Genomic DNA, 26,155 nt, shown 5'->3' with positions numbered 1-26,155 from the left:
CCATGCACTTTTCCCACATAGACCCATGCCAGCTGAGTACTTTGATGACTGGCTTTTCACACCCACATTGTCAGATAGCACGTTCAGGGGTTTCTCTTCCCCCGAGGAAAGAACACCAGAGTCAAGCCCGCCCAGGGGATCGTGCTCGGGGGTGGACACGGAAACCCCTTATTGGTGGGAGGAGCAACCAGAGGAGGAATGGCGTAAGAGGTGGATGATGGGTCCTTGGCGGGCAGCACCAGAGGAAGTAGCAATGGAAGAAGAGACTGAGAAGCCTTTGGGTGAAGAACCCGAGTTCGAACACACATACACAGAACTGCCAGCAGAGAACATTGACGTAGACGACCTGTATCCTGAGCCTACCCCCGAAGAGCCGCAGTTTCCACAACCGGCCCCCGGCGAGCGGGAGGGGGGAAGGGGGGGCTTCGAGGGGGGGATGGATGTCAGGGTTTCAGGGAGAGAAGAGCAGATGGGGGAGGAGACAGAGAGCGAGGGGGAAGAATCCCAGAGAGATGAGGAGGAGGATGACGATGCCCAAAGGTCGTCCATGAGTCTGACCAGTGAGTCAGAGGACTCCCAAAAGGGGGCCCCCCTGGTCAGACCAAAGGGGGGACAAGGGGGAAGCAGTGAGGAGCAGGGGAGCGAAGGGAGAAGCCCCAGTGGGAGTTGGAGACAGGAGCCGGCTTCTCAGCCGGAACGGAGTGAAGGGGGTGGAGTTACCAGTGTGTCAGAGGGAGCAGAGCAAGAAAGAGACAGGGGAAGGAGATCGGAGCAGGGCGCTCAGCCGGAAGGGGTGGAGAGCAGCACCGGGAGCAGTGTAGCGGTCGAGAGAAAGGTCAGAAGCAACGTACGCGCGCCAAGTTCAAATGTAGAGGCGCGCGGAAGTGAGGAGAGCCCTGGGGAGGAGCCCGGCCCCAAAGCGAGAAGGAGGGGGGCAGAGGCGTCAGAGGATTCAGCCTCGGGCGAGTCCCGGCGAGGGGGAACCCAGGGGGGCAGAAAGACCCTGCGGAAAAGGAAGGAGAGGAAGAGGTGGTCCAGGACTGGCCTCTTAAATTGGTGCCTCGGCGGGACAGATTCAGAGGGGACTTCAGCGGTCTAACGTTACAGACGTAGAGTCACAAAGATGGAATGTAAACGCAACCATGATCTTCAATAAAGACTTTCTGTAAATAAACCGGATCGGAGTTGGGTCTCTTGTGAGCTGGGACCAAACGGGTGGCTCTGACAGTTGCTTTCAAGCTTGAACTGAGGGCCACCTTCGGAATTATAAAAATGAAAGGATGGGTAAAAAATATGTTAAATACACAATACATATTCACAATTTAACTCAAGAGAACCCTGGGAACTACCCAACCATTTTCCAGAAATACACACCTGTGTGTTGCCACCCTGCTAGTTTGCCGTGGTAGGACTAAGTGACTTAACACAATAAAAGGTGAACTGAATGGGTTGCAGATTCTCCTTTTCCCAGAATGCTGAACAAAGCATTGGAGAAACCTGCAAAACTGGTTTTGTGCCAGACTGCAAAAACTGAAAGTGTGTCCTTTACAGGAATCAACCAACACACCTACATGAATTGGTGCAATCTCCCACTGTCACAAAAGCTACTACAGTTCATGGGATACTCCTACCATTCTCACAGGAGGTGCCCCTCATCATCATGGTACCCTCCCCTCGTCCCCATTCTTGCCTTTGCTGTGCCAGTATTTGGAGGAATCTGGAAGAAGGTGGAAGCTGCAGCAGCAGAACACAACCCCCTTCTCCTGCCCAATTCTCCCTCTGGTGAAGGAAGGGCCTCTCTGGACAACCTGTTTCCTGATCAACCACCCAGATCTGCTGGCACAAAGCTTACGCGGAGGTCAAACTGTGTCTGACCTTTCTTGGGCATCTGTTCTCATTTGTTTGTGGGGCAGATATAGGATGGTGCACATTCGGCCTGGGCTGCCTGTGGGTTATTTGTATGCCTCATTCATGCAGCCCAATCTTCCCAGGGTGTTTATCCATCACTTTCCTGGCTGCAAACAGTATGGTTTGTTTGTTTTTTAAATTGGATTTTCTGCTCTAGGGTGGCAGGACCCCTTAACCAGTGGTAGCTGGTGCCACTTGTAGTGGGGCAGAGGGAAGGGGAGTGGCCCAAACCTAGTTTTCTCCGCCTCCTGGGAGAAGGAAAGTGGCAGGCAGTGATGCCACCTCCTGGAACGGCAGGTGGCCTTGGAAGAAGCGAGGCCGAGGTTGCCCCACTTGTCATCATGGACCAAACTTTGAGCCACTGTGATGCTGCACACCAAAACTTCCTGTCTTTGTTTGAGCCCATCCCTCCAAAGCAGTGACAGTCTGGAGATCACCCCCTGGGCTGGTGGCAGATGAGAGGACCGTTTTGCGTGGTTGTGGCTGCTGACAGGACTGCAAGGAAAGCCTCCCCTTTCACCGCTTCTTCAGGTGCATCGTGGGAAGTGAGCATCATCCGCAAGCCTACCAAACCCCTAAAGAATCAAGAGAGGGTGCATTCGGAGAGCCCCAATATTTTTCACCTTGATGGGTCTGAAGATTTTGGGCTTCTTCCAGCGCAGCACAATCAAACCGATTATTGTCACTCCGTAGCAGAGGTAGTTGATAAAGGACACATAATTGATCAATGTGTAGGTGTCCCCAACAAGCATGATGACCACTGTGGCCAGACACTGGGGAGAGAAGAAGAAATGGAAATGGAAACATTACTGGAAGAAAAGCAAGGAAACCTTCTCATTTCTATGTTTTATTTATTGCGACTCCCTGGACAGGGCATACTTTTTCCATCAGCCCCGAGGCTCTTCTATGTTGTGTACACACTGTGTATTAAAAGCATGCCTGAAAAGTGCTCAGCCCCAGGAATCTTGGGTATTGTAGTTGGCTCAAGCTATTATTCCCAGCACTCTTAACAAACTATGGCTCCCAGGAATTTGAGAGGATGGGGAATGTGCTTTAAATGTGCACTCAGCAATTCTCTCAGAAGTTTGACAAGCTTTCTTTTTGGCACTAAGTGAAGGCCTCGGGGGCGGATGGGATATAAATTCAATAAAGAATAATGATTCTAAGGAGTATTTTTTATTTATTTTAGATTTATTGCTTTTATTCAGTTTTTTATGCTGGGATTTTTCTGCTATGTTGTGTTGTGATTTCATTGTAAGAGAGCTGGAGAGCTGCACATACATAAAACTTTAAACCTCAACGGAGTCTGGCTCAGTTTAACACAACTTCCTATTGTGGGATGTACCGGTAATCCACTGGGAGCAGTCAAGTACAACATTCCTTGCTTTGCTAGAATGGACATGCAAGGGAATGTTTGGTCCAGCCAGTCAAAACTTCCTGTTCCTCCTGGCCTGGAGCATCCTTCCTTGCATGTGACTAGTAGGTGGGCGTGACCTTTCCAGACCTGGTAAAAGGCCAAGTCACACTGCCACCTTTCTCTTTTCTGCTTCCCTTTTTATCCTGCAAACTTCCTGGACTGCTAGTCTGCAGTCACTAGGTCAACTCCTATATGGGGTAAACCTATTTGTAAACGTTTGTAACTTTAAGCCTAAAGCCTGCCTTCAGGGATTGCACTGTGCTCTGCCTGATCATGAGCAAAACTACTTTTTGTTACTTATGAATAAGACTGTGGTGTCTTTATTCTTTTAGGAGGGATTCAAGGGGTCTTTACCAGGAATAATAGAATCTAGATATCCCACCTTTCACTCCCCTTAAGGAGTCTCAAAGCAGCTAACAATCTCCTTTCCCTTCCTCCCCTACAACAAACACTCTGTGAGGTGAGTGAGGCTGAGAGACTTCAGAGAAGTGTGACTGGCCCAAGGTCACACAGCAGCTGCATGTGGAGGAGCGGGGAAGCAAACCCAGTTCACCAGATTACGAGTCCACTGCTCTTAACCGCTACACCAAGTTGGGTGGAGGAGAGTCCTCTTGGACCCTGCTTGCTGGTTTCCCACAGGCGACTGTTTGGACACTGAGGAGAAGTTGCAGGACTAGGCGGGCCATCAGTCTGATCCAGAAGACTCTTGTTATGTGATTGCAAGAAGCGGAGCAGGCAGGCAGGGGTCAAAGGGAGGCAGCTCTCTATCCTCATTTCAGGCAAGCAAGAGGCATGACTGCTGCCAAGGGTGACTTCCCACCAGCTAAAAGCATGTAAGCAAGGCAAGAGGTGTGACCAGGGGAGAGACAGCGCTGGGTAAGGTCTTGGCCTGGAGGGCTGCATTCAGCCCTCAGCCAGAGATTCCTGAACCCTTCTTAAGAGGTTTGCTATGAAACAGACACACATACCTCTTAACATGCACTCTTCCCCCCATGCTTATCACTGGGATGCTCTCAGAGGAATCTGTAAGCCACAAAAACTGGTATCGGAGGAATAATGAAGCCTCTTGTCATTTTATGCTTGTAAACCCCTGAGAAACCTATTTGGGCACAGAGTCGTATGTAAAGGAGAAATACCCACACAGACAAGAAGGGCTGGGATTGGGGTGCAGTGTTGGACGTGGATCATGGCCAACAAGCTGGGCAAATGTCCTTCTCGGGCTCCGGAGAAACACAGTCTAGAAGGAAAAGTAAAATTGGTTAGTGGGATCAGGAGATCATCAACTGCATCATGGAGAGAGCAGCTTATGTTCTTCATTTTCTTCTGGCTACTGAAAGATTTGAAATCAAACAGAGATGGCTCAACAAGGGGAATAATAATTAATAAATAATAATAATAATAATAATAATAATAATAATAATAGGCTACTTAAGGCTGCCAAACTGACCTCAAAGGAACTAACTTCTGTTTCTTGTAGTAAGTAGAGAAAAAGACGGTAAGAAAACAGGAAATATAAACCACCCTGAGACCTGCTGATATAGGATGGTATATAACTTCAATCAGTCCAATCAATCAATCAATCAATCAATCAATCAATCAATGTTCCACCTGTTGATGCATTTGGGGGATTTGCATGTAAACATGCAGCACACCCAGATGACCTGTTTATTGGCCATTGATCCTGATTACCTTGCACAAAGTTTGTGGGGAGGTGAGACCATGTTGGCCGTTCATTGAGGATTCATCCTGATCAGTTTTTGCAGGAGGTTTCACAATACTGTGTCAGGGCAGTGTTACATGAGCTAGTTCCCAGGATGGTTTAACCATCAATCCCTCTTCCCAGGGCACTCTTGAGAACTGTAGTTCCCTGAGGGAAATGGGGGTTTGGGTCCTAACAACTCAGCACTCACAACAAACAACACTTCCTGGGATTCTATGGCAGGAGCCATGTCTGTTGAAAGTGGCCAGATCCTGCTTTCAACGTGTGGTGCAGATTGGGCCTTGGCATAAGGCAGCTTTCTGTGTTCTTATGTTCCTGTCGGTTTTTTTGTTTCTTAACATAATGGAGTGGTTTAGAGCAAACTGCAAATTCTACACCTAATTTTTACCTCACAGACTTAACCCCATATACACCACCGCGAGTGATATGGAGGAAGGGCCGGACACAAATAAGATGAGTGAATAAATCTGTCAAAAGTGACCCACAACAAAGACTCAGAGCTAGCCAAGAAAGCAAAAGGTTTCCCCTCACCCATTCCGGAAAAAGAAACAAAATCGTACTTCGTCTAACCTTGATGAGGTAAAAAGGTATCCGTTTATTCCTCCAAATGTAGACAGAGCCACAGAGACGGGCATAACCCACGAAAAATAGCCCAGTAACTTTTCACCAAATGTCTAAAGCAACAAAAGGCAGAGAAACTGAAACATAATACCACACGGCACAGAGCAGGAATAATCGTAATTAAAAAAAAGGAAAAAACGGGGAGGGGAAGGGAAGGAAAGGTCCAGGGGCGCTTTTACTTACTACCGCCACAGCGTTGGAAGACAAGAGCTCTTGGGGTGACATGGCAGTGAAGTAGGCGATATTGGTGAAGGTGTAGACAAAGGTCACCAATGGGATGGAGATGAAGATGGCACGAGGTAGATTCCTGGCATTCGAGAAAGGAGGAGGGGCAACAAAAAGCATTAACAGGCACACATAATGCGGAGAGCGCAGATCCGCACTGGATCTCTTTCAGCACAGACAGCGGGATGAGGTCAGCAGGGCAAAATCTAACCTAAAACCTGTAGGAAAAAACTTTCTGATGGTGAGAGCTGTTCAACCGTGGAATGGACTCCCTCAGAAGGTGGTGGAGTTTCTCCGTTGTTGGAGTTTTTCATGCAGAGGCTGGGTGTAGAGGCCATCTGTTGGGGATTATTTGAGCTGTGGTTCCTGCCTTGCAGAGGGCTGGACTAGAGGATCTCAACAGGACTCTTCCAACTGTACAATTTTGGGATTCTGCGAGTGGATCAAGGCTTAGTACACATGGTGTTTTATTCTACCATCGGTGGGGACTGAGTACTTGGCGGTTCCCCCCCTACATAGTCCGCACAGGATCTAGATCGATTGTGTATTTTTGGCGCCATGGAAAGTGCTCGCTGATAAACAGTGTTTTGTTCCAAAAACAAAAGCTCACTGCAGATTCATTCTGCATTACCTGCAGTGTTTCCATATGGAAACAGATGCAGGCAGCCCTGGCAATGCGTGAGGTGTGTGTGTGTTTGTGTGTGTGCCTATCTACACCTTCCTAATAATGTTGTGGGTGGACATATACCAAGTTTGCAATCCCCACTTCTGCCTTTACTTGCCTGGAGAAGCAAAGGGTGTTGGGTAACCTAGTCAAGGGGTTCGTTTTGCAAATGTGTGTCAAGCAGCCATGCCCACCCTTGTGGCTGGAAGGATCTGGAATCTGGAACTGAAAGCAGCACAAAGTGTTCCAGATTTAGAAGAACTACATTATTGTGCTGCAGACAGGCTAGTGTGCCCACAGCCTCATTCATTCTTTATGGCTTCGCTCGGAATCTCATTCTAGCGCTACTATGAAAGTGAGCCTGGGGCTTTTGCTACTGACAGGCAAGCCGTGGCTTTAAAAAAGAGAGGGGAGGGGAAGAAATGGCGCCGCAAAAAACGCAGCACAACCAAAAAGCAGGGCGCACGAATATTATAAACATGCAAATGGTACATCAATGCAAAAGATGGGAACAGAAAATATTCTCATGCAGGGATGCCAGCTGACACCAAAGGAAGCCATGAACACTCCCAGGGCGAGATACACCCCAGAGCCAGCCCTTGGATAAATCGGGCCCTGGGGAGGGCCGCTGGGGTCAAGTTTGCAGTATCACCAAGTTGTGTGGCTTCTGCAGGATTTCAAAAGAAGAAGAAGAGGAGTTTGGATTTGATATCCCGCCTTTCACTCCCTTTAAGGAGTCTCAAAGCGGCTAACATTCTCCTTTCCCTTCCTCCCCCACAACAAATACTCTGTGAGGTGAGTGGAGCTGAGAGACTTCAGAGAAGTGTGACTGGCCCAAGGTCACCCAGCAGCTGCATGTGGAGGAGCGGAGATGCGAACCCGGTTCCCCAGATTACGAGACTACTGCTCTTAACCACTACACCACACTGGCTCTTGCAGAGTTAGCGGAAGGGCTTTAGCTCAGTGGCAGAGCATTCGCTTTGCATGCAGAATGTCCCGGGTTCCGTCCCCAATGGCATCTGTTCAGGGAGGGCTAGGAGAGACCCCTGCCTGAAACCCCGGACAGTCTTTGCTGCCAGTCGGTGAAGACAACACTGAGCTAGATGGAGCAACAGACTGACTCAGTGTAAGGCAGCTGCTAATATTCCTAGAGGTGCCTATGAAAAGGACCCAGAGTAGACCCACTGATATTAAAAGACCTAAGTTAGCCACGCTCATTAATTTCGGTGGGTCTCTCTCTCTCTCTCTTTTCAGACATGTGCAGAAAGGCAGGTGCTAGGAGACACCGCGGATGGTTTTCCTCCTAACCCCAGGTCAGACGGGAAGCGAAATACTTGCCTCCGAGGATCAACTAATTCCTCCGTCACATAATTTAGGAAGTTCCACCCACTGAATGCAAAGGAGCCCTGAAGAAAGGCTAGCGCCAAATGCCCCACCGAAGGGGTCATCCAGAAATTGAAGGCATTGCTTGGCAAGAGTTCTTCGTAGTTTCCTACAAGCAGAGCATAATGCAAAATCAATTAATTCAGACATGCATCTCAGCACCCAGCCACCCCCTCATGCAGTCAATATGTTAGAAGAGCAGGGGGACATGTCCCAGGGAGAAGCAGAGGCCTCCTCTGGACAGGACCAGTCTCAGCTTCTTTGCTGTCTGAGATGAAAAGACAAGGTTGCCCCCTTGCTTAGTCAGCCTCCCCTCACTCCAATGAGCTACTGCACAGGCTGGAAACACTTTGCACTCTTAATTTCTGCATGCCAGTAAAGAAAGCCCGCAAATCTGCTCAAAGAACCAGGGAAGGACAATCTTGCAGTATAGCTGCACAACATATTTATAAAAAAAAGTTTAGTTGTCCAGGCTTCCCTAATCCTACCATTAGGCAGAGGGAGCAGCACTGTGGGTCTCAGTCTGAGGACTGAATCCCTCTCAAAAAAACCTGCTCCTCAGGGCTACCTGGAGAAGGGGTGTGGATGGGACAGCAGTTTACTTCTCTGGTACAGTTCCAAGCAGGGGGACAATAACAAGTTGAACCCTGGGCTCATCATCTGAAGTCCTTTTCCATGGGCCTCCTCTGAGGGAGGTGTGGGGGGTGGCAACATGAGAAAGATCCTTCTCTGTGGTGGCTCCCCATTTATGGAACACTTTGTCCAGGGAGGCAGGCCAGGCGCCAACCTTATCTCTTTTTAGGTGCCAGGCAATATATAGATATAGATATAGATATAATTGATGCATTTTAGGTTCTTTTTACACCTGTTTTTAATGTATTGGTTTTTGCAGGTTGCTTTGAGTTCGCCATTCTGGAAAAAGTGAAACAGGGGCAACTACAACAACAACCCTCTGCCCCGTCAGAGTGAGTGGCCTCCGTTTGCTAAGAAGGGCTTGATTCCGCTTGATGACATTCTCACAATGTCATCCTGGCATTCAGGGTTCCTGCATTAAATACCTTTGAAGATCTGTACGAAGCCCACAACGATGATCAGGCCCAAGGCGAGGAGTTTCCCTGCAGTGAAGATATCCTGGATGCGGGTGGCCCATCGGACGCTGGAGCCATTCACCCACGTCAAGAGTGCTGGAGAGCAGGAAACACAATTCCGTCCAGAGAGAGGTTTGTGCCACGTGCGTCAAAGATCAAACCCTTTTATTTGAGCTTCTTATTTTTGAAAGAAGACAGAAAACGCCTAGACATCTAAAATAGGCTATACAGTGGAACCTCGGTTTTCAAACATAATCAGTTCTGGAAGACTGTTCGGCTTCTGAAAATTGTTGTTGGCATTCAGGTTCCGAATTGTTCGGCTTCCGAAGCGTTCAACAACCAAGGTTTCACTGTAGCACTGAACTCCATTTTATTTGTTTGTTTTTAATAGAGAGAAGTGTTGGGAAAACCAGAGGATGAAGCTGTGGATCCAAAAGGCAGCCTGGGCTTCATTGAATGAGTATTGTGTTTATGTACCCCTCTCACTCCTATCATCATCATCATCATCATCATCATCATCATCATCATCCCACCTGGGACTGAAGGTGGCTTACAGATCAAAATACAAAAGCACAGATGGAATAGAAAAATACTAAAAATGTTTTTTTTTTTATGTTAATCATTGAAAAGTAATTCAACACCAATAAAACTAAAACGGCACCAGCCCTTTCTTGGTTGAGGGTGTCTCTGCTGGAGAGTGGCCCTCTCGGCAAATGTCGCTGGAAGCCCAAGGAAAAGGTTGCTGATAAATACTCACATAAACACACCATGGAAAGGACTCTGGAGGCATTATAGGGAGGGATACAGTTGGGAAACACTGGCTGGAGGACATAGTTTGAAAAAGTCAGGGCGATCACAGCCAGGCTGGTGGGGTACATGATGAGGACTGCGCTCCATAGGAGGAGAAACCTGAAGCCAAGAGAAAAGGAAAGAAAAGGAGAATCTCCAGTTAAATGAGATGGCGCATTGGGCTACCGGCTTCTCCTCCGGGCTGGCTTGCAGCAGCTTCCCTGGAGGTCAGAAATGATGCAGCTATCGCCTGGAGTTCCTCTCCAGTTCTCATTTTTGCAGACTTAAATTCACTCCTCCACATTTCCACATCAGTTTGCTGATTCAGTTTCTTTTTTCAAAAATTTACAAGCCTTTTAGTGTAATTTTCTCCTAGTAAACACATTTTTGAGTGCAGTTTTGCCACATGCATGCCACTTTAGAAACAAATTTCCCTAATAAAAAGCATTGGGTATGAATCAATGCATTCCCATGCACATCCCCCCCCCCAATACATGCATTAATGTGTGCTTTGCTGGGCAGGAGAACTGTGCTGCAACATTCAGGGAAGTGCAAATTTTAAGGGGAGCTGCCTTTCAGTTCATGGTCTGGCTCAAGAAGAATCTGGTCCAAAACAAGTGCTTTCCCATTAAATTACAAATCAAATTGATTTTCTCCCCCACCCCTATGTGGAGGTCAGATTGATAGCGGTCTTTACTGCACATTTGCTCTGCAGTGTTTATGGGGTAGTTACATGACGCGTTTATGGGGTAGTTACCTGCCTCCACCTGCATTTTCTTGACCTTTAAACGTCTCCCTTGCCAGATGTTCATTCATCTCACACTTCCCATGCATTTCCCCATCATATTGCAAGCTGCCAAAGTCTGTTGCTGTTGTTTTTAAAAGCAAATTTGTTATGGAACGGCAACAGAGTGCCTTAATCCGCTTTAATCTCACAAACGGAAAGTTCTGACATGCATTCAAATCCCTCCCACAAAATTTTGAGAGTCTGGAGGCATCCTGGATAAGGGGCCCTCCGATTCTCATAACAACAATCGCAATCAGATAATTGGGGGAGAGGGCAGCAAAACTGTACAGCATTCCTCCACCCAGGTTTGCTTCAAGCTCCCCAAGGGCAGAGAGTGACCAGCAGCAAAGCTCTGAGGAACACCTCCCCATGCCCTCAATGAGTTGGCAAGGGCTTTATCTTAAGGAGAAGTGCTTTCTGAAGCTCCCCCTGCTTTCTGAAGCTCCCCAACAACTTTGGTTGGCCCTCATGCATGTTCACTTCACCAAACCTGGCCCTCTTTGAAAAAAGTTTGGACACCCCTGCCTTTGCAGAGCCTCATGCCCCCCCCCCCAACCGCATTGTAGGGACAGCAGGAGGCATTTTGCCTCAGGTGCCGAAATGTCTGGAGCCACCCCTGACTACGAGTCCCAGATTTTCTGACTCCAGTCAGAAAATTAGACTCATCTTTTCTAAGTGGCAGCAATTGCAAGCCAATAATCATGGAAGGCCTCCTTCAAGTGTTAGTTTCAGGTGGTAGCCGTGTTGGTCTGAGGCAGTCAAAATATATTAAAAAATTGTCCAGTAGCACCTTAGAGACCAACTAAGTTTGTTCTTGGTATAAGCTTTTGTGTGCATGCACACTTCTTCAGATACCACGGAAGCTTATACCAAGAACAAACCTAGTTGGTCTCTAAGGTACTACTGGATATTATATATATATATATATATATATATATATATATATATATATATATATATATATATATATTTCAAGTTTTAGTATTACTGAAGGATTTAAAGAAAGAAAGGGGGGAACTGGCTCCTCCCCAAGCCAAATCTGCTTATGATGCAACCCCTACTAATCTTCCTTTCCCCTTCATTTTTAGAAATAAAAAAATAAAATAAATAAAAATAAGATTAGGCAGGAATCTGAGAGTCATTATTGGAGCTGGGTGGTTTCATAAAACAGCTATTAAATGTGCAGGTTAATTAACTTCTGGTCAGAACAAGATTCTAAAAGTCATTTTTATCGGCCAGGAAAAGTGACCACCTTTTAGTTTTTGTATTAACGTTTTTGCTACAAGGAGGGGGAGAACTATGCCCTTGAGTTCCTTGGAGGAAAGGTGAGGTACAAATTATAACAATAAATAAAGAAATCTGTACAACTGGAAAAGCATGAAAGAGAAATGTGTATTTCCTTTATGGAATTACCCGTATTTTTCGCTCTATAAGACGCACCAGACCATAAGACACACCTAGTTTTTGGAGGAGGGAAACAAGAAAAAAAATATTCTGAATCTCAGAAGCCAGAACAACAAGAGGGATTGCTGCGCAGCGAAAGCAGTGATCCCTCTTGCTGTTCTGGCTTCTGGGATAGCTGCGCAGCCGGCATTCGCTCCATAAGACGCATACACATTTCCCCTTATTTTTTAGGAGGGAAAAAGTGAGTCTTATAGAGCAAAAAATATGGTAACTACCACAAAATCTGTTTTCCACCCCAATTTTTCCATTCCTGCCCCGCCCCCGGAAAAAATAGCAACCCCCGTCCCAGCAAAACTGGGTGGAAAAAACCCAGATGTGTTCCCTGGCCCAACACAGTTTTCCCAGTCTTCCCCCAGTCCTTCACAACTCTGTGCTCATCCCAAGGGCAAGTGATGTCAGGTCCAGCTCTCTCAAAAACTACTGTCCCTTTTTAGCCTCAATAAAAACAGCCTTGTGGAGACAGGGCAAGGTTAACACGATCTCCCTGTTGAGTTATTGCTGGCCTGAGGGTGGAGCTGAAGCCTTTGTCAGCCTTAACTTTTAGGAAACAACGCGGAGAGCTTTGCCGCTTTTTATATCTCCATGTACGACTCGTCGTTTTGGCACTTTCTCAGATGCAATAAATATCAATTCCTGGGAGGCGAATGGCCCTGAAAATGATCAAGAGTTGTCGGCTTTCTTCTGGTTGCTTTTGTCCTTACAAAATATTCACGGCATGATTTACAGGCTTTGCAAAATGCAACCTGCCTCTTGATATCCTATGCAATTAGGATTGCACCTGCTCTTGGCCAAAGGAGATATTGCGGGGGGGGGGGGAGGTAATCTGTCTTTATGCAGGTGCTCCCCTCCCCTCAGCAACATTGCATCAGCAGTTCAGGCTGTAACAAGAAACTCCCTAGCCACTTCATTCAAACACCAATCAAAGTAAGGATGCTTGCCTCCGAACATGAAATAGGGTGTTTGGAAGAGGATTGTGCCAGGAATGGCTGCTCAGGCCTCCATGGCAACAAGGGAAATCATGCAGCCTCAGGGAAGCTGGTGCAGCACAGTGTGGGGGTTAGGAGCCAGGAAGTCCTGGGTTCAAATCCAGAACTCAGTGGGAAAGCAATGATGCTTTGCATGGCAAAGGAATTCAATAATAATAATAATTTTTTTGTCAACTTTATTTTATAAGTTAAGGGACTTTTTGCTCAATTTGATATTTTACAGGTAGTTATTTTATATATTGCTACTTGCTGTTATTTTTATTGATTACAGTTCACTAGATTTATCGTAATTGCTGAGAGCGAATTTCTGTTTCATTATTGTTTGCTGATGTTTTGAGAGTCGGTTTTATTGTGTACCAAGATTTTCTAATGGATTTTTGAATATTGCCTTATTTGATATAAGCCAGGGGTCAACAAATGTTTCCATCAGGGGGCCGGTCCACTGTCCCTCAGACCTTGGGTGGGGGCACAAACTATATTTTGAAAAATATAAACACCCTGCAAGCTGGTCCTGCGGCTGCCTCTGGACATGGAGGAGGAACGCACTCTGCACGCGCTCAGGAGTGCGTCTCGGCACCGCCCACTCACCTTGGGTTTGATCCCCGGCATCTTTCAGTTGATTGACAGGTGGGCGTTGTTTGGGGGGAAATCGAGCACCTGGTGGGCCAAGACTGACCCGCTGGCTCTAGCTTCCTTGCCCCCTTTTTAGCAAAATATTGCCAGCTCCCTAGGCATCCTCAGCGCTGTCTCTTCCAAAGTGCTGGACCCACCACAGTCGATTGCTCAGGGGAGGGAGGAGCATGTGCCAATATAGCCCTCCTTGCAAGGTTGCCGTGAGGATGCTGTGAGACCCAAAAGATTAAGCGTCATGCTGCTAAAGCGCCACTTACCCAGCTAATTCACCGAAAATCTCAGAGACGTAGGAATAATCCCCTCCAGACTTCGGGATGGTGACTCCTAACTCAGCGTAACACAGCGACCCGAGGGCTGCGATCCCCCCGCCGAGCACCCAGATGATGAGGGCGAGCCCCACGGAGCCCGTGTGCTCCAGGACTCCTTTGGGGGAAATGAAGATGCCGGAGCCGATAATGTTACCTGGGAGGAGCAAAAGGAGTAGGAGAAGATGAATTACTGGTAATATATAGGCATATCTTCTCATCTCGCTACTCTAGTATGCTCAATAACAACAATAGCAATAACTTGGAGGAGAATTTGGATAGTACTTGGCAGACGTATTTTTCTTCAGTTACACCAAAGCCATAGGAAGCTGCCTTCTACCCATTCAGACCGTTTAGCATGGCCAGACCATCCATGAGACAGGCTGAAGCAGCTGCCTCAGGTGGCAGAATCCAATGGGCATCTCCGCAGACACAGACACCCCATTGCCGGATGAGCAAGGAGAAGCGGCTGAGGCGGCCTTTGGGTTCTGGTATGAGATCTTGCAAGAGCCTCATGAAATATCGCAAGAGTCCAATGAGATCTTGCAGGGATAGCACAAGATCCCACAGAGCTCTCGTGAGATCTTTCCAAAATACAGAAGCCGTGACCCCAATAAGAAAGGCTTTGGCAGAGGCAATAAGGAAGGGTGTGTGTGAATATCTGGTGTTCGTGCAGGGCTGCAACTTCCCATTTCAGCAAAACAGGATGGACACATAGCTGTCAATTTTTCCCTTTTCTTATGAGGAATCCTATTCAGAATAAAAACAAAAAAAATTCCTTCCAGTAGCACCTTAAAGACCAACTAAGTTAGTTCTTGGTATGAGCTTTCGTGTGCATGCACACTTCTTCAGATTTTTTTTTGTTTTGACTATGGCAGACCAACACGGCTACCTATCTGTAACTGTATTCAGAATAAGGGGATTTTTCTTTTAAAAAGGGAAAAGTTGACAGCTATGGATGGACCACCCTTGCCATTTGGGTCCATCTAGCTCAGCATTGTCACCATCGTCACCATCAATCATATTTATATGCTGCTTAATGTTCAAAATCCCTAAGCGGTTTACAAAACAACAACAACAACCCCACAGTAAGGTAATGTTGAAAAAGAATAATGTACATACCACATTTAAAACTCCGAATGCAAAGAGATGCCTCAGTAAAAGCCATCAATAAAAGAGTAAATAATAAAGCAGAACGATGTGGCGACCAGTTTAAATAGATAGGTCTTTAGGCAGCATTTGATGATATGATGATGATGATGATGAAAGCTTGCCGCTGTTTCTGTCTCATGAACAGCACATGTAAGGGTGACTGACTTTTGGCCATGCTGTCTGGTGCAGATGAGAGTCTAGCAATAGCTAGACTTGTCAACAGTGACTGGCAGCCATTCTCTAGGTTTTCAGACAGCTTTATCTAGATATGCTGACGACTGAACCTGGGGAACATCTGCCTGCAAAGCATCTGCTGTACTGCTGAGCTACGGCCCATCCCACTCTGGTATCCTCCTAGTGCTTCGGACTCTGACACCCATCAGCTCCAGTCAGAATAGGACCCAGCCCTATAATTCGCCTAAGCTGGACTGACACCAAAATCTGCCATAAAGGAAAGCCCTAAGCAGACAATAGCTATTGAAACAACTATTGGATGCTTTTCAAGGAAGATCCCAGGATCATTTGCTTGGCGCTCAGGCGCTCAGTAAAAGGCACGGGATTTAAGAAATTGTTTTCATGACTGCTGTGAGTAAGACAGTCAATGAAAGAGGAGAACTTTCTCAGAATGACAAAGAAAAGGAGGTGTTAGGAAGAGGTGGAAGAACTTTAATCTCACAGCCAAATGGCTTTTCTGGCGAAGGTTTTAATCCGGACGGGGAAAGTCTAATTAATATTCAGAAGAACCTTCTCCAAAGGAAGACGGTCAACCTGGGCAGAATGCTAAACTAGGCTGAGGAAACCTGGAACCAGGACAGCTATGCTAATAGGTTGGACCCTGTGCAGTGAGGGGAGGGCAGCAGGGTCAGGGCCTGCCTTTCAAGAGCGGTGGGTTACGTAAGGAGACTCTCAGAGGGAGCAAGTAGATTCCCCAGACCCAAACCGCGGCTTGGAGCAAAATGCAACTGTGCTATAATCAAGCACGTACGTGCATGGGCACACCCACCCACAACACAGAGATACACAGCATTTCTAAATGAATAAATAAAATCGTAGAGTTGGAAAGGACCCAAAGAGTCATCTAGTCCAGTGCAGGAATCACAGCTAAATAAATACATAAGATTTTGTGTTGCACAGAAGCCCAGGGTGGCAACAACAGTGTAGTAAAACAATGCCATTAAAACACACTAAAAACAGTTACAAGCATCTAAAAATGTCAAAGGAAGAGTACAATGCCCTGGCAGCAAAGAATTTTGAAGTTGTCAGGAACAGTATCTTTCAGCCATCCATTGTCTGGGTGACTGGGAAGGTTTAAAAATTCCTTGTGTGTGTTAAGAATGAAGGGGGTGAGATGCACCTCTCACAGAAGGGGAACAGCCACTGAGAAAACGCTGCCGTGGCTCTGTGCCAACCAGGCAGGACCTAACAGTGCCACCAACAGGGTAATTTTCACAGGTCAGGGTGTTTAGTTTACATTTCCTCAACTTCCAGGTCAGCAGCTGTGCCGCTCTCCTGCTGCAGCAAAGTGTCAAGGAGTCTTGTGCCACTCAGAAGCCCACACAGCCACCCAGCTGTTCGTATTTAAGATGTCACAAGACACTTTGTTGTTTGTACCCGTTACTTCAGTAACCCTTTCTGCCACATTATTGAAAAGCAGGCCAGGAATACTGTTTCTGCTGATTTGATGGGACTGAAACAATCAATGTGAGCTGCTTTCGACCACTTGGCGAGTCAACTGAACACAGACACATCCTTCTTAAATTTCGCAATCCTGTTTTATTGGGAATACATGCAAAATATACTGTAGAAAGGGTGTGTCATCTACTGTCAGATCTTTGCTTTTGTTGTGACTTACATGGTTTTTCTTTCTGAAGAAATCTCCCAGAGAGAGAGAGAGAGCGCTATAAATTGTCATTGTGATGATGACTTTAATCATTTATTTTATTGCTTGAGTTTTATTGCTTTCTTTTGTTTTATTTTTGTTTGTTGTTTTAACTGATTCTAGCTTCTATTTATGATGATTGATATACATAGTATTTTCAATATTGGCATGTGTGAATGCCTGATCTATTGAGATATATCAGTTCTGTTTTTGCAACAGAGTACCCCAAAACCACTTATAGAGATTGATGGAGGCATCTAGTTTTGAGAGATATTTTTGGCCTTTGGCCATAAGCAACAAATGTTTCACCCAATTAATGCAACTTTCTTAGGATTTCTTGTTTACTTCCACATTTGTGTGTGTATGGGGGGTGAGGAGGAGAGAGGAATCCACCATGTGGACCATAATATATGGATATGGGGCACCCACATCCCATGTAACATTCATGTCAGTTGTGTAGTCTGGGAGCACTACTGAGAGCATCTCAGAAGTGGCAACAGAATCTTCAGCCCAGGTCAGCGTTTGGTGTGGGCCTCAGTCACAGTGTTCCTTAGGTGGCATGGTGGGGGTCAACCCCACAGCTGAAATCCCCTCCATATCCTGCTTTCACTTCTGGGCTAAGAACAGGGTGCCAAACAGAATCTCCCAAGGGGCCAGGTTTGGCTCAAGCACAGCTAGCTGCTGATCCCTACCTTAGCTTATAAACAGAAGCAAGGATGGGGAGGGGCAGAAATCCCAAGCCCGAAATGAGCAGATGTATGAGGCTTCGTCTCCATCTGCTGGCCCTAGAATGAAAACCAGCCCCCTGGGCTTACACAGGAATCTTTGAAGAGGAACGTTGGGAATTCACTAGCCAAGCTTTTTTTCCTTTTTTTGTTTTTCACGCTGGAAAATTTCTCAAGGCAAGGGAATTCTCTGCCATCTAAGAGAATGTCTACGGGAGAGCTTTTCACTTTCCCCGCTCTTGTTGATGTGAGCAGTGGCGTAGTGTGGGGGGTGCAGGGGGGGCCGGCCGCACCGGGCGCAACATCTGGGGGCGCGCGCTTGCACTCACAGCTCTCTGCCCCTACCTGGCTCACTCAGGGTTAGGGGGCGCAAATTACTTGCCTTGCCCCGGGTGCTGACAACCCACGCTACGCCACTGGATATGAGTGAAATCATATGAATGAAAGTGAACCGGGAGGGGGGACACTAAAATGCCATTAGCTGATGCATTAGCTGATGGTTGGTGCTTTGTGGACCCCCTTTCCCAAGATCCAGCTGTTGCCTGATCATCGCACCTATGCATGGCGCTCCATGAGACTCGACAATAATCAATGCTGGCAGAGCTTGCTCAGGGCTCTGTGCCCCTGCTTTCAGCTCAGACAACATCTTGCCCTGACCCACACCCATATGAATGGCATCAGGTGGGAGGGCAAGAGGGTCCTCAAAACTGTCACAGAAGAAGAGTGCATAGTTAAACTATGGAGGCAGTGGTGGTCACCAAGTTAGATGGCTTTAGAAAAGCATTAGACAAATCCATGGAGGAGAGGGCTATTGATGGCTACTAGCCATGATGGCTATGCTCTTCCTCCATAGCTGGAGGCAGCAAGCTTCTGAACATCAGCTGCTGGAAACCACAGGGCTCACAACCTTGCTGGTTTCCCACCGGCATTTGTATGGGCCACTGTGAGGATAGGATGCTGGACTAGATGGGCCATTGGCCTGATCCAGCATTCTATTATTACGTTCTTATGAGAGTCCCAAGGGGAAGATGGAGAGGCCTGCAGATGCAGTTGTTAGACCATCCAAAGAGCTGCTACGCTTGACCCATTTGCATAGGATGGGGAAATGTGGCAAAAATGAACTAAAGCAACACAAAACGAAACACTGCAGACATGCCGTCCGCAACCTTGGCAACACTACAACCGCCCACCAATCTCAGGCTGACGCCCCCAGACAATACAGGAGGAGCAACACAGTTACCGCCATTGCTCTGCCAACAGCAGTCCTGAGCAGAGAGCAAACCAAAGCTACTCTAAACTGTAGTATTTCCTGTATGCCTGTAAAACTCAGACCATGGTTTGGAGTCTGAACCGTGGTTAGTGCAAACTGTGGTTTGCCATGATGTCTGAACTGAGCCTTCATCTTCATTTGCCCACTCACTGAAAGAGGTATTAGAGAGGGTTGATCTTAATAACAGGATGTGATAAATGAATGAACTTCCCAGTGTCTTAAAATGCGGCAACCATGTTCTCCTCGGTGCGCCAGGCTGGGGGGGTGGGCGGGTGAAGAAATAGGCAAACCCAGTAGCTGTGTACCCTCGATGCTAAAGAAAAGCCTTTTTGTTCCTAACAACTTTGAGAAATTCAGCCACAAATCGTTCAAGAGCCGTTCATTCATGTGAAAACACGAGCCCTGTAGCCCTGCCAAAGTGGAGGAGAACTGAGGTGATCCGCTCCAGAATTCCTAGTCACGCAAGTACACCCATTTAGCCTTGGTGGCACTGTTAATCTATGACACACGCAGTGTGTTTCGGGGCGGGCTCTTATGCTGGGGGGGGGGGGGAAAGAGAATCTATAGTTTCCAGCAGGATAGAAGTGCCATTTCACTCTCGCGACTCAGTGAACAACTGCAGCTTCCCTCAAAACGCACAACATGCAATACGAAGGAGAATTAAAATCTCCCTAGCCAGGAGTGGCGTCCATCATGTTGTGTGCTTTTAAAGCACTTTAGCCAACTCTCTGATCTAGGTTAAAGTAAGGGAACGTGATTGGCAGCTGCCCTCTTCTCCTGGACTCCTGTGGAAAAACACTCTTGGATAATGTGCTTATGAAGGATTATAATGCTATTTTTCAAATAGGACCACTCTCTCCTCGTAACCTTCTTTTTCATTTCTTGCTTTGATCTTTTCTCTTTACCGTTGCTATTGCTTGTTGTATATTAGAAAACAGGAACAATTACATAAAAACCACAACTATCTACCGTAATCTACCTTCAGAGGCTTAAACATGATGTTAACCCATATCTTCCTTCAAAAAAAAGCATCCAAATGTGATCTCTTGTAGGATGCTGCACCTCATGCCTGCAGTGTTATTTTAGCTTTATTGCACTTTCCAAATGACATCGTTGGCATAAAAATGCCAGTCTGTATCCCCCTCCCCCATTTAATCCAGATTTACCCTTTCCAGGGGAAATCAGATAGATAAATAAATAAAACCTGTTCCCAACGACCCATTTGCAATATCTGAACAACCCCCATGTACAACATTAATCCTGTCTGGAAGCACCCTCGGGATTCTGCAACATCTTAAAGGCAATGTCTTTATTGTGGCCACCTTCCCAAACCGGTGCCCCCAGGATGCTTCAGACTGCAGCTCCTGACATGTGAAGAGCTGCCACTTCTGGGTGGGGATTGTAGTGTGAGCTTGCGGGGGGGGGGGCACACTAATGTCTTCTTGTACTTCCCAAAGCATCCTGAGATGGGAAAGAAATTTGATGCATTTCGCATTTCAAGGAGAAACTACATAGCCCATGCTTTCCGAAACAATCCATGGACTGAAACGTAACCTCCATCCTTTCAAATCTGCACATCTCTGAATTTCTCAGTTGCACTTCTCTGGCCAAGTCATGCGCACAAGAATGTGCATGTCTGAATCAGAGAAAATGAATGTCACTTCGTCTGTTTATGTTTGAAGAAACTCTGATCAGGGATGGGAAATCAATGCCCACCCCACATGTTGTTGGGCTACAACTCTCACCAGTCCTAGCAGGTAGTGGGAGGGCCACAGGGTTCCCGCCCCTGGGCTTTTCTCAAAATGAATTCAAGGTGGCTTTACAATAATAAAATGTTGAATCATAAGGTGGATCTATACACAGGGGGTGGGAGGAACATTATAAATAAGTCAGAAATTAGATCGTTATAACAAAATAAAAAAAACCCTACAGAAAAATGCATATAAAAAGTTCCTGCTCTCTGGTGCCATCTGGTGTTGCATGTTTATAGCACATTCAAATCATTGTTTTTTTACTAATGTAGCCGAGTCCATAGAGTTGGAAGGATCACAAGGGTCATCTAGTCCAAGCGACTCTTTTGCCCAACGTAGGGCTTGAACCCACAAACCTGAGATTAAGAGCGCCATGCTTTAGCAACTGAGCTATCATGTCACACGCACACCAGTTTTATACATCAACTCTCTCTCTCTCTCTCACAGTTGAACAGCATTAACACATTCAGCCAAGAACCCTAGCAAATAGAAAGAGCAGTGATACCTGAAAATCTAATGAGAGCAGCATTAACGTAACACAAGAAAGAGAAAAATACTCGGATAATAACCTCCTTTTGAACAGCTGCATTTTAACCAAGCATGTCAAAGTATCAAGACTTGACATATCTCACCTGGAACAGCATTCCACAAGGATGGCCACTTTAACAGGGCCGAAAGAGAAATCGCATCACCATAAAATTTGCATGCTCTGTTCTATAGGTATAGATGCAAATTACCACCATTTTTTTTAAAAAAAGGAACGCTTTCTGTTTCGTCAAGACTGTGGCCTGGGGGCCCTGCGTCAGTGCCTGCTCAGTCCACTCTCCAGGTGGCAGCTTCCTGCCCATCTCCCTTGAACTATTTCACAGGCCAATCTCATTGTTCCTTCCATTTCCCAGAACTGGATAGGGATGCAACTGCATGCAAAAGTCAGCATTATTTTGGGATAGGGTTTGGTGGTGTGCAGTTCCCATATATATGGGCCACGTGCTAAGAGGTGGCAGTGAACAAACGGAAATGAAACACAGACTGCCAGCCACACCTAAGTTGCAAGGCATAAATATACAGTGATATTTCATAGTAGACAAGAATGGCCTGTATGATGGGTGTCGAGTTAATACGAACCAGCTTTACCAAACCTTCCAAGTGTCCCTATTTTCCAGGGACAACCCTGATTTAGAGAAGCCATCCTGGTTTCTGATTTGAACCTGGAATGTCCCGCTTCTCCTTAGGATATTCCTATTTTCATTGGAGAAATGTTGGAGGGTATGGTATGGAGTTATCCGAACCACCAAGCCATCTGAAGGCAATCCTGTATAGGGAAGTTTTCTTATGTTTTTATATATGTTGGAAGCTGCCAAAAGAGAGACTGGGGCAGCCCAGTCAGACGTGTGGGGCATAAACAGTAAAACTATCATTTATGGAACGGGATGTCCCTATTTTCAGTGCAGAAATGTTGGAGGGTATGCTTTACTTTTAAGGTTGGGATCATTTTGAAACAATGGCAGTAATGGAAACAGGCACCCAACTCTGCCGCAAGCGAAGAAAGGGTCAGTCCTCTAGTTTCTAATGGATGTCCTTTTTCTGGCAATGCCTGAAAAGAGCCAGTGTGGTGTAGTGGTTAAGAGCAGTGGACTCGTAATCTGGGGAACCGGGTTCGCGTCTCCGCTCCTCCACATGCAGCTGCTGGGTGACCTTGGGCTAGTCACACTTCTTTGAAGTCTCTCAGCCCCACTCACATCACAGAGTGTTTGTTGTGGGGGAAGGAGAATGGGAAAGGAGAATGTTAGCCGCTTTAAGACTCCTGAAGGGGAGTGAAAGGTGGGATATCAAATCCAAACTCTTCTTCTTCTTCTTCTTATGGGAAAGCAAAGGGCAGCCATTAGAAACTAGAGGACGAAAGAGGACACATCTAGTCTAATTTGCATGCATAGATGTAAATGGAGAAGTAATTGCTCTAATTTAAACAGAAATACAATACATTTCACTGTAAATGGGAGAGGATGGTGACCAGGGCAAGCTGGGAGACTGCTCAGTCAGTGGTCCAAATTTGTTGAGGGACCATTTCAAGGGTCTCTCACCTGCTTCCAGAAACCAACCTTGAACCAAGCCACTCTTCCAAGAGAGGAGGCCTCCTTCAGCCGAGGCCTGCTTTGTTGGGCAAGATATCCCACTGGCTTCGGTGTGCCCAGGACCGCAGCCTTGGGCTGGGGCTGGATTGTGCCCACAGTTCAACCCCAGGCTCATTAAATTTGATGAGGGCACCCAGGTTTACTCTGAGGGCCGAGTGGCCGAAACAAAACAAACTTTACATAAGCCCGTCTTTGCTTTGCTACCGGGCATTGAACTAAGCAGGCCCCGGTTCAGCGCCCAGGGGTCTAATTGAGAAGGGATAATTCCCTGTGCCTTACATAACATGCCATGTCCTCTTGGCGGCAACAAGGACTGGCGATGAGCAAATGGAGGAGCCACCCTGAAATCCAAACAGGAGAATTCGGTCTTTTCAGGGTCAATGTGGATGGAGCATATGCTTTGCATGCAAAAGGTTCGATCCCCAGCAGCATGTCCAGCTAGACCTGGGAGAGACACCCTGCCTGAAACCTGGGGGATGGGGCGGGGGCTGCTGCCAGTCAGAGTACACAATACTAATCTAGATAGACCAAGATTCAGTATAAGGCATCTTCCTATCTCCTGTCTTCCAAACTTTGGGGTGCTGAGGGGCATGGTGGAAAGTGTTGAATGGTGGCATATTATGTAACCCCACAGCTGAGGGGGGGGGGGCACTGATGCAGTGGGGAGCCCACCAGGACTGGAATTGGCCTGCAGGATGGGGTGAAGGAAGTCCAGCAGAACAGAACATCGTTTTACTGGGTCAAAACAATGGAGCAGATTCTCTCTGACTCCAACTCTTACGTTCCTCACACAAGTCCTTTGCAGGAGCAAAACATGGGACAAGAGAGGGTGGTTTTTTTGCTTGCGGTTTTTTTCTGTTCTGTTTTTTTGCTTGAGCTATAATTCCAGCATTCCTCCTGGATTTTACTGGGGTAGGAATTTCTAATCGCATTATGTTATGACCAAACTTTAAAGATTTTAAAAAATTGGTTTTAAGATTTATTTATTTTTAATACAAAAACGTTATTCTTTAAACTGCCACTGAGTTGTAAAGAAGTTATTTGGCTGCAGGGCAGAAATGCATTTTCTTTATTAAAACACACACACACACACACACACACACACCTACAACTGAGCCTTTAATGATTTCGCTGATGTGATTTTTATGTAGAAGTTTTCTGAAAACAAAAGCTTGGAAAGGGGGTATGAGAAATCCACGTATTCCCCTCCCCCACCTCTGCAATCCTACAAGGCATCACCTCATGGATCAGGCTGATCAACTTGTTGCCCCTGCTGAGGATTATAATGAAATGTATTGGAACTGAAGAACCTGGAACCCCAGATATAGAGGACAGAGGCGTCTTTTCCATAGGGCTTAGTGGTTCGTTGCACCGGGGCACTGGCCTCTCAGGGGCGCCCCAGCGAGCGGTGGGAACTGTGCAGTTTTGCCATCGGCCTCCCCTTTCCCTGCGCCTGCCAGCTGGCCATCACCCACTCACTCCAAGCCCTACGAAAAATATCATCACCATTATTATTATAGTAGTACTGCCCTCCACCCATAGATATCAGGGCAGCTCACAGCCTGAAATTACGGTACTAAGCACATGCTAAAAACTAGGACAAAGGCAAACCAAACCAAGCCAGCAACCTTCCTTCTCCCTTATTTGTGAAACAAGCCTGTTAATTGCCTATCCAACTAAAAAAAAAAGGCACTGAAGATTTTTGAGATCAATGCAAGCTAAAAAGCATTGCAGGGGGTTGGGCTAGATGACCCGCAGGTCCCTTCCAATTCCACGTTTTTCTGAAAAACACACACGCACCACCCAACTATGGTCCCTCTGCTGTCCTCTCTCCCCAGAAAGTGTGCCTTGTCTTGCTACCTGTGGTTTTTGGTCTCTCATCAGCCCCCTCCCCCCAATCTATTCATATTCCTTTCTCCCTAATCTCCAATATTACATTTTCCTCTGGTTGAGACTTAAAAGAGAAAGCCCTAATTCCCAACTGTGTTTCTTGCTGCAGTCCTACTGTCTTCTCAGAAGTAAGGTCCTATTAGAGTCAGCAGGGCTTACTCTCAGGTAAGTGCAGTTAGGGCTGCAGCCTTTGTGACCCAAGTATTGGGTCCTTTTTGGGTTCAGGATGTCACTGCTTTACACCCCACCCCCCACAATATTTGAAAACGTCAGCTTTGTACTGAAAACACAAATTGGCCGGGAACTTCATTGTCTGTGTCTTTATTAATTTATTTAAAGAACAACAAACTGGTGATTGCTTTAAGTTTTTGATATGTGGTGATTTGAATCATGAGGGTGAATTAGAAGAACTGCTGAGTCTTGAATGAGTCTTGCTTTGGAATTGAGGACTTCATTGGATTTTCTTCTGCCTTTTCATTTTATTCTCATTTGTTCTAAGCCAGGGCTTGTTAGAGACAATGGTGTCAGCTCTCTAAAAAAAAGGTCAACAACTTTGGGGTCCCCCCCTTATAAAAGGTTGACAACTCTGGGAAACCGGGGGGGGGGGTGCGCCAAAGGATCTTAGCACCACAGCTCCAGATACGCTTAAGACGGCCCTGATAGAGGAACAAAACTACTCCAGGGTCAGTATCTTTCAGGTGGGGGCCTGCTGGAGAGCACAGGGGCCCACAGACCACATTACAGTGAGCCTCAGTGCCACAACCTACCTAGCCCTTGACTGCTTTTGGGTTGGACCAATGCCGTGTGTGCTGAGGGAAGGAAGCTGAGAGTCAGGGAGCGAGGACCTCTTTCTCCAAGGTGAGGGGGCCAGGTGAGCTGCAGTGCAACGTTAGAAAGAGGCAGAAGGTTAATATTTTTTTTTAATGGTGAAAGGAGAATAGAAAGGAACGCGCTAAAACAGGGAAGCTGTTCTGGGAGGAAATGCAAGAAAAAGGAAGGATTAAAGAAACTGGCAATTGCGGGAGTGAACGGGAGAAGAAATTACAAGAGATGAGGAAAAGAAAAGAAGTTTGACAAGCCTGGAAGAGGAGGGGAAAGCAATCAAAGTTAAAGTCCCCTGTGTTCAGAACCTCTAGATCACCAAATCCCTCCTATAATGGGGAGAAGAGTCAACATTCTTTCAGAGCTAATGCCTGTACAGTGGTACCTCGGGTTACATACCCTTCAGGTTACATACGCTTCAGGTTACAGACTCCACTAACCCAGAAATAGTACCTCGGGTTAAGAACTTTGCTTCAGGATGAGAACAGAAATCATGCTCCGGTGGCACAGCAGCAGCAGGAGGCCCCATTAGCTAAAGTGGTGC

The 26,155-nt window shown here is 46.6% G+C and overlaps 1 protein-coding gene across 1 annotated transcript in view; it reads right to left on the bottom strand.

Moving 5' to 3' along the window:
• SLC7A10 (solute carrier family 7 member 10) overlaps positions 1–26,155 on the bottom strand; it is a 49,432-nt gene that overhangs the window by 8,056 nt on the left and 15,221 nt on the right. The window contains 8 exon segments of the mRNA XM_081922642.1: positions 2,532–2,681; positions 4,466–4,562; positions 5,616–5,719; positions 5,850–5,973; positions 7,894–8,047; positions 8,997–9,122; positions 9,784–9,935; positions 13,943–14,147. Coding sequence (XP_081778768.1) covers positions 2,532–2,681; positions 4,466–4,562; positions 5,616–5,719; positions 5,850–5,973; positions 7,894–8,047; positions 8,997–9,122; positions 9,784–9,935; positions 13,943–14,147 — 1,112 coding nt within the window.

The sequence above is a fragment of the Podarcis melisellensis genome (assembly GCF_964234715.1).
Source record: "Podarcis melisellensis genome assembly, chromosome: 8".
NCBI lineage: Eukaryota > Metazoa > Chordata > Lepidosauria > Squamata > Lacertidae > Podarcis > Podarcis melisellensis.
The sequence above is the reverse complement of the archived record's forward strand: the minus strand, read 5'-3'. Positions and strand labels throughout refer to the sequence as shown.